This window comes from Polyergus mexicanus, unplaced genomic scaffold (genome assembly GCF_030449975.1).
Source record: "Polyergus mexicanus isolate NDT 795.1 unplaced genomic scaffold, iyPolMexi1.0 SCAF_19, whole genome shotgun sequence".
Classification (NCBI taxonomy): Eukaryota; Metazoa; Arthropoda; class Insecta; order Hymenoptera; family Formicidae; genus Polyergus; species Polyergus mexicanus.
In genome coordinates this window covers 1,768,828-1,787,329 of record NW_027223339.1, presented here as the reverse complement: position 1 = coordinate 1,787,329, position 18,502 = coordinate 1,768,828, and the positions used below count along the sequence as shown (strand labels likewise).

The following is an 18,502-nucleotide window of genomic DNA, read 5'->3' as shown; positions in this document are numbered from 1 at the left end:
CAACGTAAAAATTATTCAACGCTTCCGTGTATACATTGTCAACCGTGAAAGAATCCTCCGCTTTATCAGTTTCATCATCGGCCTTTTTCAAAATGCATCGATTCACTTTCTTCTTTCGTGTCTGTTTTATTGGGAGGAAGGCATAATAGAGACATCCCTCCAAATCAACAATTTGCCACGGCTGCATTGGAATAGATTCTTTGCCGTACAGAAAACGTCCGTATCCATTTACGGTCCTGAAAATTATACAGTACATTAGTTAGAAATTCTACCATCAAAAGATGGTAGTTGTAAATTCACATATTTATTTTGCAATTTTATCCTTTTTACGTTTATACATAGACATTTGATACTCAAAGCTGAGAAAGGATAGAAGGAATTTTTTTTACATAAATGGATGAGAGAGAGGCATATGTTCTAGATCTAGATAAATGAGAAGTTTAAAGAGAGAGGAGGAGAGAGAATTTTGATAATTGTTTATAATTATGTAATTATAATTTTGATAATTATATATCATTTTTCAATAATTTGCTTCAATTTCTTGAAGTAATCGATGACGGGGATAGTCATAATTATGCAATGATAAATAAGTAACTTTTCTAGTGACTTACAGATTCTGTAATATATATTCGACAAACAGCTAAATCACACTCGCGGTTACAACTAATCACATATACAAAAAAGAAATTAAGTCTAGAGTATACACAATACTGCACTATACATAGAAAAATACAGTAAAATCCCGTATAGTACGATAAATAAATTGCATCAGATTTCACACACATGTTAGGCGGTAGATAAATCTCAAATTTTATGAAAAAAATTGTTTTTTGTAAAATAAACAACGTATTTTCAATTTTGTATAGCCCACGAATATCGTATAATGCGAAACATATTCCTCATGTTATACGGGAGTCTACTGTATGCAATACAAATATTAAAATCTAAGCACTCCCTCGCAATTGTATATTTACCGTGTTATAAACAGAAGTGTATAAATCTGCGATTTTATGCACATATATTTAAAAATAAATGTTTTCAAATCAAAAAGTAACAAATAAACAAATTATTCAAATTAATAATAATATGCCATTACTTGGAAACTATTTAAATTCTAATAATTTTCCTATTTTTATTTTTTAATATAATGAATAATAAGCAAATAGAGTATAAATCATTAATATAACGCATGATAAAACGTATTAACAATTTGTTTTATAAAAGAACATGAATATCTAGTCGAAAAAATTTGATGTAGCAAACATTCTTATCGAGTATTATAACATCAAAAGATATGCGTGTATAATAAAATTCACATTAACATTATCATATACTTATATAGCAATATAAAAACCTCTATGTGAATATAACATGTATTTTTAATTGACTTACAATAGATTGTCATATAGAAAGAGAGAAAGAAAGAGAGAGAGAGAGAGAGAGGCATCTCTCTAGATATCACTGAATTAATAAAAAAAAACTCGTACAACAGGAATATCTTATTCGCACAGTAATATAAGTATCGATATTACACAAGCACATTATTTTACATGTGTATTGTCACCATTTCCAATTACGATTCATCTCTCGTAATCTTTCGGCGTAAGCTTTACGCCGATCGATCACCGTGTCAAGCATTCATGACATCATTCAAGATGTGATCGATGAGGATACGTGGCAGTGGCGGATGAGACCCAGGATGCGATTTCCTGTGGCTGATCAGCCCTGGCTTTTGTGTGAAGGCTTTGCCGCAGATATCGCACACGTATGGCCTAATACCCGTGTGAATGAGCAGATGCTGTTTGAGAGCGGTCCTGCGAGCAAAGGACTTGTTGCAAATAGTGCAGCTATATGGTTTGTCCCCGGTGTGGATCCTCATGTGCACCTTCAATCTACTGTTTCGCGAGAATGTCTTGCCGCATTCTTCGCATACCACATTCTCCCTGCGCTCGTGCTGCCTGAGCATGTGCTCATCGAGGTTTTCTTGACTGACCATTCGCCTCTTACATAGCTGACACTCGTATTTGGCCTTGTAGTGCGCAAACTTCTGGTGCACGTATAGGGAGTTGCTGTTGAGGCAGGTCTTGCCGCAAACGTCGCAGATCACCGGCTGTTCCCGATGGCTAAACCGTATGTGATTCGTCAGATCGCCCTTGACCTTGAATTTCTTGCCACAGGTCTCGCATGAGAATTTGAAGTCGTCCGAGTGCTTGCGCGCGACGTGTATCTTCAGCTCGTATTTGTTCTTGTTCTTATAGTCGCATTGGCTGCAATGAAAGAGTTCCGGCTGCGCGTCACAGACGCCTCGCGGCTCCTTGTGCTTCCGCTTTATGTGAGAGTACAACGATGATTTCTTACCGGTCTTGAAGCCGCATTCGTTGCACGCGTATACCTCGCCGACGTCCTCCAACTTGTGCCGACGTTTATGCGAGTACAACGTGCTTTTCTTTGCGCACGTAAAACCGCAGAGATCGCAGCATTCGCCAATATTCTTCTGGCTGGATTTCTTCGGAATTTCTTCAGCGCCAATTCCCTTTTCGTTGCAATCTTCATTGATGTAAATTTCCTCCTTAATCATCATATTGGACTCTTCATATGGGATTGACACCTTCTTAGTTGTTTCGCGACTGTTTCGCGAGCGAGATTTATCAGAAGAGGCGTACTTCGTTATTCTACGTCTCTTTGCAGGAGATGTGCCCGGGTTTTTCTTAGATTTCTTATGAATTCGCACCAAGTGAGACGCTAGAGTAGTGCTTCTTTTACATTCAAAGTCACACACGTTGCAAGCAAAACTCGTCGTATTCTTGCTTTTGTGCTTAGACATATGCCTATTTAGATTTGCTTCACTCGAACATTCATAATCACAGATTGTACAAGCGAGTTTCTTCGGATTCGTCGTGTCTTCCCCATGTTTTCTCTTTATATGCGCGTACAAAGTCGCTAGTCTATTACAACTCAAATTGCAAAACGTGCAAAAGTACTTTGCTTTCTCTGAATGTTTTCCTTGCGCCTCTAATTGTCCGCTGCATCGTTTTCGAGAATTTATCTTTAGTTGCGCGTGTTTCTCTCTCGAGCATCTCTCGCGAAATGAACGCATATTGTGCGTTATCTTGTGGCGATTCAGCATGGATTGTATGGGGAATTTCATACCGCATTTGTTGCAGATATAATCATCAATGGCTAACTTGTGCAAATGTATCGAGGAATTCATGCAACTATCGACATTGCTACTTCTTCGATCGTTTGCTTGATTTTCGGTCTCTTCGACTTTAATGGAGATCAAATCGGGCGGTACATCAAATACATTTACACCTTCCTCAGTTTTAACGTTATCTAACACTGGTATCAATGAGTACTGCAATTTACCACCGGCATCGGCATGCTGCCACAGTTTCATCGGTATCGAATCTTTTCCGACAATGAAGCAACCGCTTGAGTCCATCTGCAAGATCTTCCTGCTGCAGTTTTGTTCTCTAAAACATATTAAAATACAACGGTTAATCTCAATGGTGTCGTTAAAACTCGAACATTTCAATTACTACTTACTGCAGATTTAAAAGTTGTTTCTATAAGAATATTTTTATACAATCAAATCTTGTGGAATTACTGAATGATTCGTAAGCCACATGCATACCTCTGATTTAAATCAAAATTATTCATTAAGCATATTACATTTCTTCAGCGGATATTGAAAACCTATAACTTTATTGAACACTGCAAATGATACTAAAAAATCAATTTTAATTGATAAGCAATTCAGATATTACATTTAAATTATGGATGTAAAGATATGTCTTTTATGCACATTAAAAATTGTATCATATATATTTTAGAAACAACTTAATATAACATCCCACTTAATAAATATGACTATTTATAATAGCAAATGTATTTATAACCAAAAAAAATTCTATTTTAATTTAACTATTATCAGTTCATATTTTGATCTTGTATAATGTCAAGACAAATATATACATTTATTATACAGAAGTAAATACATTAGTCCAAGAAAAATAGTTTTACATAACTAAAATTATATATAAAATGCTCTCTCTCTCTCTCTCTCTCTCTCTCTCTCTCTCTCTCTCTCTCTCTCTTTTAAATCATTATATATATAATAGACATCATATTATTCTATATGTTTCTTTAAATTATATTACAGCTTTTGATACATACATCTTCCTATTAAGATTCTACAAAGATCTTACAGTTATGTATACAGATGTAGTATGACATCCATCATGTCTAAAGTTGTTTTAGATTTGATATAGTGATAATGATTTCTTTGAGATTCTTATTTAGATTCCATACTACCCATAGTACCCAAACTATTTTGTATTTTTCCAAGAGGCACAGGTGGTGACGATAAGTGTGCATCTGGATGTTTCTTACGATGCACAATCATGTCGTATCTCCTCTTGAATGTTTGCCCGCACAAGTCACAAATATATGGTTTTTCTGCCGAATGCGTATTTAAATGCATGTTTCTCATATTCGATGTTCTAAATCTCTTCTCACAAACATGGCATGTATAGGGCTTAACGCCTGTGTGCGTCTTTGCGTGGTTGGTTAAATACCTCTTTGAAGCAAATACCTTGTCACACTCCTTACACTCATAAGTTTTATCGTGTTGCTGCATATGACTATCTAGATTCTCCTGCGTTAGCAGCTTTTTATTACATACGTTACAATGAAACTTGTAATCATTCAAGTGTGCCACTTTCCTGTGTTTGTACAGGGAATAATTGCTTGTATAGAATCTACCGCAAATATCGCACATATGCTGTGAACCATCGTGCGTATTAAGATGGAATTTCAAATCCCATTCTATCTTGAAGCGTTTACCACAATGTTCGCAGGCGAATCTGTACTCATCGGTGTGTCGCCTGATGTAGTGCGCATTCAAATTGCTCTTCGTTCTACCGCGATAGTTGCACTTACTGCAGCAATGCAACAAATTAGAATCCACCTTTTGATGAATAAGTCGATGCATCTTCAAATCATAGTTATATTTAAAACTCTTGTCGCAAACTGCACATCTAAAGGGACGATGAAAACTGTGCTTGCTCATAATGTGACGCAGCATTTTACTCTTTTGTTCAAACACTATCTGACAAATATCACATATATAATCCCCATTAGTAAGCTTCTTGTAAAGTACATCTTCTGTTCTGCGTCCTTCGTCGATACAAGGTAATTTCTCGTCGACATCACTGAGCTGCTTGTTGACAATATCTTCCATTGTTTCATTTTCATCATGCTGCTTATTAATGGCATTCTTCGCTGTTTCTTTTTCCATTACATCTCTTGATTTTACTGAATTAGTGAATATTTTACGAGCTGTCTTCTTGTCTATAACATTTCTGGACTCTGCTTGCTCTACTATTGATGTTATCATCGGCCTTTTTTCGAAAACAATCTTATACGAAATTTCACATTCATCTCTTTGATCAGGAACAGATTTCCTAAAAAATACGAATTATATTTATCAATACAACAAAAATTATCAGAAAAATTTTTATATCCAAACAAACAGAAACACATATATATTTTTGATCATACTTGTTACAGATATATATATACTTTATACATAAAAAATCTATGTTTAAAAAACAACTTTTTTTTCAGAAACATAATGTGAAAAATGTGCACAAATACTCAGTGTTATAATCTTACTAATAGACTATCTAGCATGGGTAGCAAGTTTTATAAGACATCTATACATGTAATAACTTTGTGAATCAATCGCTGCATAAAATTTAGTACGATCAAAAGAATCTTTAAATTTCCTACATCAAAATACCTTATCTTTCTATATGTATTGTATATTTCATTAAAAGTATCTTATTCTAATATAATGTATGTATGTGTCTTAATAGATAAATAGCATATAATTAAAATCATATATATATATATATATATATATATATATATATATATATATATATCCTGGAAAATATATTTTCTGAACTTATTACATAAGCATAGAGAGTATATTCTTATTATAGTTTTGTCATATATTTATCTATACATAGTCATATTTACATTCAATGTATAAATATTTATTTAATGTTTCAGAGACAACAAATAACACACTAATTTATTATTTAAAATAAATATTAAAAAATAATTTATTTTATGTTACCTCACTATAAAAAAAATAATTTCGTTTAAAATTGTATATGTATTATATGTATTGTATAACAATAAAATATTTTTTATATAATATGTAGTCATATCTATGTTCGAGTATTTATTACAGTGTATTTACTTTTCTGATAATGTAATTTATATAAATTATACATCTTCTGTTTTCCTACTGTTACATGACATAGTCTCGATAATATTCCTTATCGATACAGACGGTGGAGCTTCCGTGACATCTGGATGTTTCTTCTTCCAATGAACGGACAGAGCTGGACGTTGCGTGAAGTTTCGCCCGCAAATCGTGCAGATGTACGGACGAATCCCCGAATGAGTCAAAAAATGCACCTTTCGACTAGTCGCACTTGCAAAAGACTTTTCACATATATGGCACAAGTAAGGCTTTTTTCCGGAGTGCGTTTTAATGTGTTTCTTCAAAGCTGCCTTACGCGTCAATTCCATACCACATTCCTCGCACATGTATCTCTGCTCATGCTGCTTTACGTGACTATCCAGGTTCTTCTGAGTTTGCAGCTTCTTCTTGCATACGGGACATTGAAAATTCGCATCTTTCACCTTGTGTTTATAGTTTTTGTGGAAATAAAGAGACATTCTGTTCGCCGTTGCTGCACCGCACACATCGCAGATGCAGGGATCTCCCTCGTGTGTGATCAAGTGCTTACTATAATCAGCTTTTATTCGGAATTTTCGATCGCACTTGTCACACGAGAAGCGAAAATCATCAGTATGTTTGCGCGTGAAGTGTACCTGCAAAGTATACTGGCGTGTTATCGTTCACTAATCGAATAAAACAAAATATAACGAGATTAATTCTAATATCATGTATGCTTCATTCTGTATGAGTTTTACCCCGTTAGAATAATTATTATAAAAAACAATAAATACTGTAGAATTTATGGCAACTGATAAAGATTGAAATGAAATGACAAATAATTCTACATTCTAGAACCATGTATATTAATTATTTACAAACTATTATCACTATGCTTACCTGTAAATAGGAACAATGTATCGTGGAAAAGTCGCAATATTGGCAAGTGTACAATGGTGCTTCACCATGGACCTTCATTTCGTGTCTGTTCATGTTGTTCTTATGTTTAAACTTCTTCGCGCAAACATTGCACTGAAAATTGCAATGGTTACTATGTTTTAGCATATGCTCTTTATATTCCAATCCTCTTCTGTCAAAAATAATCTTGCAAATATCGCACGATATCTTTTCCTTCCTTTTTAGTTTCAAGGTCCTAGTTGTCGTGGCAAGTTTCGCGCTGTTTTGTTGCGTTCTTGTCGCCACCTTAGATCTTTTTGTAGACGGCAGTTTAATCCTTTCCCTCGATGTTACACAATTCTTCAGCAAAGTGTTGCAAAGAGTCTTTTTCTTCACTGCATTGTTTGTCGATCCTGACCTAAACAACCGAAACATCATTGTTTCGATAATACAATTCATAATTCATTGACACGCTACCCATCTCGTCTTAGGGATATATATTAAAATGTGTACAATAATTTGCAAAAATCGCCCTATTACTTTTAAGTGAATAAAACGTGAGTCAAAATTATTTTATTTCTTCATTTATGTGTATTATCCCAACATCTGTTTTAACATATTAAATATCAAAATTTAATTGCATTTTTTAAATAAATAAAGAATACATCATATAATAAATCATTAAAATCGCATACATTTATAAATATATATATATATATATATATATATATATATATATATATACATATTTATATACAAACACATTCATGCTTACTTAATATTTGCTCGCTTTCCTTTTTCTTTTCAAAATATATTTTTTGCTTCATTGCAAATATCCTGAATTTTGTGCAATGTTTTTTAGATATTTCTGTACCTATTATTAATATATATATTTTTTCTTTTATAAAGATAATATTCTAAGCAATATTATATGCAAAGGATAAATGCATGATTTAAACAATTGATGTATGTCAATAAAGAAATGATCAAAAACGCGATACATGTAAACATGGTTAACAAATGTAATCTTTTTATATTATATTCTCGTGTTTTATAATTTGCTTCAATTTTTAATTGTTCATTCATTTTTGTATTATTCGAAATGTAAAATTTCTCTAATAATAAAAATATATTTTTTTCATTAAATGTTCAATTTAATTAATCATTTCATGCTCGTGAAAAATCGATGAATCGCATGGCACTAATTGTTCCTGTGAATGTAGATGTATGAAACCTGATTGTATAGAGATATATATTCGACTGTATATTTACAATCTATCTCTTTTAGTAATTTATTACTAAAGATAAAAATATCTATGTATTGTATAATACACAATTATGCCTTCCACATTTTGGTTTAATCATGTGTATTTATATATATATTTAATAGATAAAAGATATTACTCTATACATATGCTCTATTATATTATAATAATTTTAAGAAATTAAACATTACAATGCAATTCAACTTTATTTCATGAATATAGTAAAATAAATGAAAATTTCAATTAATGTAATACAATACATAGTAAAACAAAAGATTTTATATATTCACATAATTATATGGATATTTTATCGTTATTGTAACCATTATATTGTACTGTTTATGGAATACATTATGTAATTGAACTGGCAATATTTTTGCAAAATAAAGTTTTTGCAAAAAAATTATGTTATATAAGATATGTTTAAAATGTATAATAAGACATTAGCTAAAAATAGTTTCATTATACTTGCCCAAAATACAATATATAAAAAGAAAGTAATACAAAAAAAAATGAAAACAAGTAATACAATAAAAGAGTTAAAAATATAATTTTAGAAAGTTATGTATAAAAAAGTATGCTGCATTTATACCTCAACATACGCTTTTACACTATAAAACTGTTTGTAAATCGCAAAAAAATATATGTATGCACGCGTGTGTGTGTATATATATATAAAATTTATGTGCGTGTGTGTGTGTGTGTGATGTGTGTATGTTTTTACACAATAGTTAATATAAAAGAATAATGATAATAAACTAACAAAATTCAACAAAACTAGCAATTATTTCTGTGCTTATATTTGTGTTTAAGAAAACAAGCTTTATATTTAAACACTGCATCGCAATAATTACATTTAAAACTTTGCGAATGCCGTTTCAAATGTTTTTTGAGTGATTTTGTCGTTCTAAAGCGCCATTTACATTGAGGACAATTGAAATACATTTGTCCTTTGAATAAATTTAAATCGCTATCCACCTCATCAAAGCTTTCATCACTATAATGTTGTAAGTCCATCTTTTCAAGCTTGTATTTTCTTTCCTCTGTTGTATGATGTTTCTTTATATTAAGTTGACATTTCTCTTCACATTGTTCACGACTATAATTCTTGTCACTCTCATTATCCTGACATTTACACTTGTGTTGCGTAAGATAATTATCCTCACATACCTCGTCGCACACGTTACAAACAGTATGGATCTCCATATGTTTCAGGAATATCGTCTTGTTTTTGAATATTTTAGTACAAATATGGCATTTAAAACCATACATGTTATTAGCGTGCCATCTTATCTGATGACATTTAACACTCGCAGCCTTTCTTGATTTAAAATCGCAATCTGCACAATGGAACAACTCTTTGCCGCCTTCGTGTGACGATATATGAAATTTAAATGCTTGTTCAGTTTTAAGACCTTGATCACAAATTGGACACTCGTATGGATAGGCATCGCCATGAACTATCATGTGCCTCTTAAGATTGCAATTCCTCTTAAAATTTCTCCGGCTTGAGCTTAAATTTTCTTCACTTTCCGATATAGTGCTTTCTGATGTTGACACTAATTCATCTTCTTTATCTTCATATGTGTTTTCAGGCTTTTCCGCAGATTCGGGAAGCTCCACTTTTATTTCCGGCGAAAGACGCGGTGATTGTACAGTCTCGCTTTCATCTCCGTCTTTGAAATATTCGCAAGGAGATTGCATCGGCACAAGATAAAATTGATGGTTGTTTTGAATCACAAGGAAATTTTGTTCAAGAGGATCACGTGGCACAGACCTAAAAGTAAGAAAAATCAATCAGTTTGGCAAAACATGATCATATATACAACATGATTGTATACACAAACACATGCTGCCTATTATTATTGTATGAAAAACATTTTCATATTTTTTTGCTAGATATTAATAGAAAATTCTGACACATAGTATAAAGTTGTAAATCTTGTTATTATAAGAAGCATGTTATATTTGTACTATGAGCATCAATAGAATTCGTTAATACAATTTTGTTCATTGGATTATATTCAAATATATATCTACTCTTATTATATTTGAATAAAATAGTATATATTATATTTTTCTTTGTTATATTATTTATCTTTAAAAATCGCGAACCCTCCTGCAATGTCAAAAAAATTGGTTTAGTATTATGTAATTGTAGATCGAACTTTTAAAGCGTCATTAATTGTATGGCATCATCTATATGTCTTGCAATTATTACTTAAAAAAAAAGAAAATTATATTAGTGATAATATTCACAATATAAATATGCACAATATTTACAATATCTAAACATATCTCTTTAATGCGATAAAAAAATATTTTTTATTATTGTAAATTTAACACTAGTCAATATTACATATTATTGTCTTGTTATACTTTTTTTATTACTTGAAACATCTTAATAGATTCATCATCTAATAGATTCGTCAATCAATTGCGCCGCTTTATTATTGTGGATAGCACGAATAAATTCGTTTAATAAAAACATATGGTATTTATTTATGTATATTACATCGATTTTATGCTGTATGTACAATACACATTGCATCATCCCATAAAATAAACAAAAGCCGATCATACTCAAGATTGACGAGAATTATTCCCGAAAAAGTTCGTATCTCACTTTCAGTTCAATGAAGATTAAATAAAAAATTATATCTTCATTGCCAGAAATTTAGAAACGCTAATATATTTTATTAAATAAAATAGTAACAATTTTCCAAGAGAGAAACAAGACACATTCCTTTGTACTATAGATAGAATATAAAGTTTTATCCCGTGAAGTAAAATAGTTTATCATTGATATAACATTGAATTTTCAGATCAAGAAATACCTAGAGAATAGAAGATATTATAGAAAATGTTATCATATTTCATTGCATTAGTATGTGAAAATAATGTTATCAAATTTAATGTAGAGACAATAATATATTTTTCATTAAAATCTTTTTGCAAATAAGATTGGAAGACTTAGATGTAGAAACAAAATGTAATTAAACAATTAAAAAATACAAGATTCAAGCAAAATGTCAAAGATAAAAATAAACTATATCTAATATTAGATTAATGCGCATTATTCCTCTTATATTATGTGTATGTATTTACATTTGATTGGTATTTGCATTATCAGAAAAAGTATTGTAATGAAATGTAAATAAAAATGTATCTATATATATGTTAAAGTTTAAAAAATAACTCTAGAAGAATGGAGAATATTTTTATAATATAACTTTATAAAGGGAATAAATAAATACTTAAGTATGTAAAAAATTTGGAATCAAATTGTAAATGTCATAAGCGATAATCCAATATATTATTTCCTAATTTGTCCTTGATTGAATACATTGAGTTTCAATGAATTTGAAAATAAAATTGACATACCAACACATAGAACCATATATTTTCAAAAACTGAATCTTTTTGAATATTGAAACAGAGCAATATATACTTTGTCACCTTATGCGAGCAGCATCCAAATCTCATTATTCTATATTACAAATGGATTGCCATGATAATATCCACAATTTACACTAAAATAGAATTTTCACTATCTCGCATGTTTTATGTTAAAAAGATATAAAAGTGCAAGATCCCGGTAACACAAGGACATGTTCTTTTCATTTCACAGTTCACCATCCGCTACATACACACACACACATGCACACGTACACGAAAATTACTTGACACTCTTATTCACAATAATTTTATCCTGCACACCATGCAGGAGATTTGTAATTTTAATAGGCGGTGGCGGTGGATGAACGCCAGGATGCTTTTTCCGATGTAACATCATCGGCGATCGTTGAGTGAAGCTTTGACCGCAAATGTCGCAGACGTAGGGTCGCTCGCCGACGTGGGTCAGTAAATGGATTTTTTGCGAACTGAGGCAGCCGAACGTCTTGCCGCATATAGCGCAGAGATACGACTTTTCGCCCGAGTGCGTCCTAAGATGTTTCGTGAGGCCGTACTTGAATTTAAACTCCATACCGCATTGCTCGCAGACGTACTTCATCTTATGCAACTCAGCATGACTGTCGAGATTCTTCTGGGTCTTGAAGCGTTTTCTGCAGATTTGGCATTCAAATTCCTTGACCTTGGTCTTGTGCTTGTAATGCTTATGGAAGTACAGGGAGCTCTTGCTGGGATAAGACGTGCCGCATATGTCGCAAACGCAAGACTCCGTATCGTGATCCTTCATATGGGTCGTATAATCGGATTGTACTTTGAACATCTTGCCGCACTGCTCGCAGCTATAGTTATAATCCACAGTGTGCTTGCGAATGTAGTGTATCTTCAGATATGGTTTCGTGCGCGCCTTGAAGTCACATAGGGTGCACGCGTGCAACTGCGCGGGCTCATCGTGAATCTCCATATGTCTAGAAAGATACGCTCCGGTTTTAAAGCCCTTGGAACAGACCGTGCACTTGTGCGGCCGTGAATTGCTATGCTTGAACATATGACTAGTGAGTTTACTCTTGCGGTCAAATGTGATATAACAAATCTCGCATATATGCGACTTCTTCTGGCTCGCTGCGATCATGTGCTTACCGGATCGTGTTTTCGAAAGTTCGTTTTCGTGCCGTTTCCTGAAGTCCAGGGGAGTATCGTCCAAATCGTCGTCAAAGTAATCGTTCACAGCTTTATTCCTCTTTCTGGTCTCAACGCGACCTTTATCCCTCTCCACACGACTACTTTTCTCGGCGCGATTATTCTTCTTTTCTTTTGCTGACTCAAGTTTGGAATTATTTTCCTCGGTAGGCGGCGGTTCTTTCATCATAAACACGCTCAAGGACTTTGGGATGCGAAAATAATCGTCTTCCAATTTTACTATCAGAAAAGTTGACGAGAGTGGATCTAGTTGATTGGACCTAAAAAAATTATAAAAATTGTCAGTCCATTTTATGCGGTAGCATGATGAAGATATGGTCGTGCTGGTTGCACGCGAGCATGCATTGGTGCAACTTTAGCTAAAAATTTCGCTAAACAAGAAACTAAACAAGGGTTAAATTCCACGAAAATAATTTCTTTCTATTATTTGTAAATTTTTTAAATATTTTTTATTACATTTGATTTTGAAATTTATTCATAACTTGAGAAATATATAGAGTGCATGGATTTTTGATTACTTTTACAAAATTATACAAATTTTAATCTCATTACATTAAAATATAAATAAACCGTGTAATGAACACAACAAAACATATTTACAAGTAATATTTATTTACAAACTATTTAATTGCGTAATTTCTATAAGATTAAATTTCTTTCTGTAAAAGCTATGCAATTGAATATTGTTTTTGTTTTATTTTGTCATGCATTGCATAAGAGATGTATTAAAAATTTCAAAGAATTTCAAGTATTTCACAGATTAGCTATGCGGCAAATCCAGTTGGTCGAATGCGCATTCATAATATATACGAAGTATTTCAGTTAAATATGCTTATCATAGGTAAGGCTTTGCTCCACTATATTAAGCAAATTTTATGTCATTAGGCTTTCGGACATTTTAGCCCATAAAGACTCGCAAATCTTCATGTAAGTCTTTTTATGAACATTCAAAGTGATACGATTTTACGCATGTTTTTTTTTCTTTTCTTTTTTTTGACAAGGATTACATTTATAGTTTGTGGAATATCACAACATGCTTTCCCAACAATTGATTATTCGAGAAAAGCTTATTGCAGATGAAATATATTTCGTACATAATTATCTAATATTCGATAAATATCGTCATCTATCGAGTCTTATGTGTAAACTGCATATTTTTCTTACTGCTTGACAAAATATTCTGCAAAGGAATAAACACTTACAAATCTCTCTGGCTGTATTCTTATATGTTAATCTTTGCAACATTTGCACGAATTATTAATTTATTATATTACTTTTTTATTCGATCACCTGGTAAAACACTGGTTTTTTATTTTTGTTACGTTTTGTTCCCTTCTTGTAACACAATCACTTTTGTATTTATAATCATTTCACACAGTCGGCCCCTGAAAAATCAACAAGTTTAGTAAGTAAAAAAAATGTATTTTTATATTGTTGCATTTAAGAACTTGATGTCACAGTAATTTATAAAAATATAAATTGTTATAAGCAAAATATAAGAGAAAAAATTCTTTTATTTCTTATATATAAAATATATTCGATATAAAATATATATTAGATTAAAATTTTCGTCAAAAAGAAGATATATTTATTCAAAAGCATGATATTTTTGGTAGATTTTTGTAACAATTCATATAAGCTTATATGTATCAAATGCAGCATCAATATATTTTAGCAAAATGCTTTTGCATAAATAAAGTTTTGTCAAACTCATTATATATATTCTAAATTGTTACTCTATTCATCAAACAGATTTAGTTATAAGAAATTTATATTTCTTTATATAAAATAATACTTTCAATATTCTCTCTCTCTTGCTCGCTTTTATATACATGTTACATTAATTAAAAATTAATTAATTTAGATTTATTTAATACGAGATCAAAAAAATAAATCGACAAAAGAATACGCACATTGTTATATTTTTAATATAAATAAAATCTAACTTTATTTTAATATATAGCTTTATTTATATACTTATTGAAATGCTGTATTGTGGTGTTTTCGCACAATTATCAGTGAATGTTATTATTTAATAATATATAATATTCACATAAAAACATTTCATATTAGATATTTCTAACTTTCATAATCTATTAAATATTTATTTTGCACATGTCCTATATAAATAAAAATTAAAATACTGTAATTATTCGTTCATGTAAACTGAAATTAAGAATAGAAAGACAATTCTCTATTATTTTCTATTAATTAATCAATTATGTCAATCGAATATGCAATATAATTTCTATCTAATATAGTAATATCTATAATTAACACCGATATTTTCGTGACACAAAACAATTTCAATTGACTGAGTTGAAAGCAAGTTAATGTGTATACAAAAACATACAACATATAGTTAAAAATATCTCTAAATAAAAATAATCATAGAAAATAGATATAGTTTAAAAGTTTATATAATTATATCCATCCCTTTCTTAAAAAAAAAAGTAAAAGTACAATTAAGATTCTCATATAAAATTCTCATAAAGCCGTATTATTCTTGTAGATAAGAGAAGTACAATTGCAAAAATTAAAATTTTTTTCGTTCATCTTAATATTAATGTAATGTGCTTTATACATTTTTTAATAAAACTCCACTCAAAATATTATCTTCCAAATCACACTGTAATTTTACACGCCTCTAATAATCAATCACGATCGAGCATCCAATACGCAACTCTTGTCGATGTGATCGCTTTGAACTTTTTGGAGATAACTTCTGGCGAGCTCAGCTATCTGTGGATGTGTCGACGATAATGGCGGCAGTGGTCCTGGATGATTTCTTCTGTGTCTCAATAAACTTGAGCGCTGTGTAAAATCTTCCTCGCAAATGTCGCACTTATACGGTCGTATACCGGCGTGCGTGAGCACGTGCTGATAGAAATTGCTGATGGATGGAAATGTCTTTTGACACAGAATACAGGTGGAGATATTCGTCTGGCCGTGCTTGAAACGTTTGTGGCTCATAAGTTCGCGGGTGCCAGTGTATTCCTTACCGCATTGCTCGCACTTGAAGCCTTTCTCGTGCAACATTAGATGACTGTCTAGTCTGCTCCTATGGTGGAATTTCTTACGGCACAAATGACACGGATACTCGTACTTGATCTCGCGATTTCGCTTCTGATGCCTCCACTCGTGACCTTTCACGTCCTTGACTTCTTTGCCACAGAAACGGCAAATTTGCAGATGCGATGCGTGGGTTCTCTTCATATGGTGCGTCAAGTCGATCTTTAATTTATAACTGCGACCGCAGTGCTCGCAAACAAATCTGGACTCGTGATCGCTATGAGTGCGAATATAATGTCTTTTCAGTCCCTCTCTACTCTTGTACTTCACATGGCAGATCTTACATTCGAAGAAATAATCCGATCGATGTATCCTCTTGTGTTCTTCTAGCGCTCTTGGCGTGTAGCAAGTTCTTTTACATTTATTGCATTGATAAGGTTTACGATGTACATATTTGACGTGTCGCTCGACTTTCTTCGCATTGTCGAAATGTTTTTCGCAAAATGGACATGTATTTTTTACATTTTCCATAACTGCGTCCACTTCGGTCAAATCTTTATGTGAACTTGCAGAGTTAACATTTTGTGACAATTTTTCTCTGATGGAGAAAGACTCTATCTTGGCTGAAACATTGTTGCCTTTGATAGTTTTTGTAGAATTCTGCAAATTTAATGACAAATCTAAATTAATCGATTTATCCACATTTCGATACTGAGATACTGCAGAATTAACTCTTCCGCTTGTCTTCGTGAAATTATATTCACTTTCAATGGATTTCCACGAGCCCAATAAAATGGAGACTAAACGAATAGGTCCTTTTCGATATTGCCCTCCTTTCTGCCTGATGATAGGCTTTTCCCTGAAACAGGGATAAATTGTGTCAGTGTACAAAGTATCGGCAATGCTTTCTAAGTATATGTTCAAGTCACGGTGAGCTAACAAGCAACTGTTGCTTGAAATAAAAAAGAGACTTCCTAGAAACAGATATGTAATTGATTCTATTACCAGAAAACATTTATACAAATTATAATGTTATAATGTTAGCAAATTACGCATAGCATCATATGTTTTATATGAAAATGTAACACTTGCATTTCGTTTCATCCAGAGATACAATCAGTCTGAAACGAATATACTCATTGGTATTATTTCGGTGGCACAAAGACAATCATAATAAAATTGTGATGATATAAACTTACTTTTATGTTGTAAAGAATGGAGTAGATATTTTTTCTTGAGCAAAATAACGATATGCAATAAGAATATTGCACATAAATTTTATATGATTAAATTGCAACACGCACAGATCAATTAATATATTCGTGATAATACTAAATCACTGTTTGCAGAAAGAAATTTTTTTAAATAAAAATACAATACTTCTTTATTTATTATGTTTCGCTCAGTTACAAAAGTTAATATTCCATCTAAAAATATAATTCGGAATTATACTATGTTATTATTATATCACATACAACACATTAACCAATCCAGATATGTAAATATATTCTTAATTATTCCAAATATTTATATTTTTATCTTCTGCGTGTTTACAAGAAATATTTTTATGCAGCTTATAACCTTGAAAAATTATCACATTTTTTAATTATCAAGTTTTCATAAAAAAAAAAATATATATATATATATTTGTGTAGAAAAATTTAAATAATTGTAATTATAACTGTAAAAAATTTAAATAATTATAAGTGTAAATAATTATTTTTTGGTTTCCCGCAAAAAAATAAATCAATCTTTTCATAGATATACAAGTTATCTCTTTAAAGACAAGCATATTCTTCCAAATTATATATTATAATTATAACTTTTTTTATGTATATGTCCTTCATTTAGTTTAATGTTGAGTTTTTTCTTATATGCATATAATATTGTGAGGGGGGAGGAGTAGAGATTCTTCATAATATTTTAAACTAAAATGTGTTTGTTTCCAAGTTGTTTCAACAAAAAATTTCGGAAAAATTTTTAATCGATAATGATATATGTAGAAAAAAAACTTAATCGGATTTTATTATAAAAATATGTTGAGATAAATTAATATTCTCTCATAATATCTTTTTTATATTCTCACGAATTTGATCGGTAAACGTATTTTCTTAAAAATATATTTTTAAGAAATTATATATTATAATATAATATACGGTATGTCTTCAAATCTGGGGATCACAGCTATCTTTTTTGCACAGGTAACGATATTATTATATTTTCTAATAAACTATCGCATTATTGTTTTAAAAGCTTCTGTAAAACGTTCCTAGCTAAAGCGGCGATAGGAATCTGTGATGTATAAGACGGAAGAGGACCGGGATGATTTTTTCGATGCCGGAAGAGACTGGAGCGCTGGGTGAAATCTTCGCCGCAGATATCACAGTTGTATGGTCTGATACCGGCATGCGTAAGGACATGTTGATAAAAATTGTTACCGCTTGATACAAACATTTTCTTG

The 18,502-nt window shown here is 31.5% G+C and overlaps 2 protein-coding genes across 5 annotated transcripts in view; both read right to left on the bottom strand.

The window, feature by feature from the left end:
* The window catches only part of LOC138941557 (zinc finger protein 135-like), a 61,993-nt gene that overhangs the window by 16,444 nt on the left and 27,047 nt on the right, over positions 1 to 18,502 (bottom strand). Inside the window, exon 5 of one of the 4 annotated variants that reach the window (XM_070311355.1) lies at positions 1,344 to 3,473. The exons of 2 other annotated variants lie outside the window; for them this stretch is intronic. In XM_070311355.1, coding sequence (XP_070167456.1) covers positions 1,631 to 3,473 — 1,843 coding nt within the window. In that variant the 3' untranslated portion in view covers positions 1,344 to 1,630. Of the gene's footprint in view, positions 1 to 1,343; positions 3,474 to 11,746; positions 13,290 to 18,502 lie in introns of those variants that run through there. One more of the 4 variants, XM_070311359.1, reaches the window with a different exon arrangement.
* On the bottom strand, positions 8,850 to 13,038 carry LOC138941568 (zinc finger protein 28-like). The gene is made up of 2 exons (XM_070311385.1): positions 12,970 to 13,038; positions 8,850 to 10,195 (listed from the first exon to the last, which is right to left on the bottom strand). The coding sequence occupies exon 2, from the start codon at positions 10,120 to 10,122 to the stop codon at positions 9,196 to 9,198; it is 927 nt and encodes a 308-aa protein (XP_070167486.1). The 5' UTR covers positions 10,123 to 10,195; positions 12,970 to 13,038; the 3' UTR covers positions 8,850 to 9,195.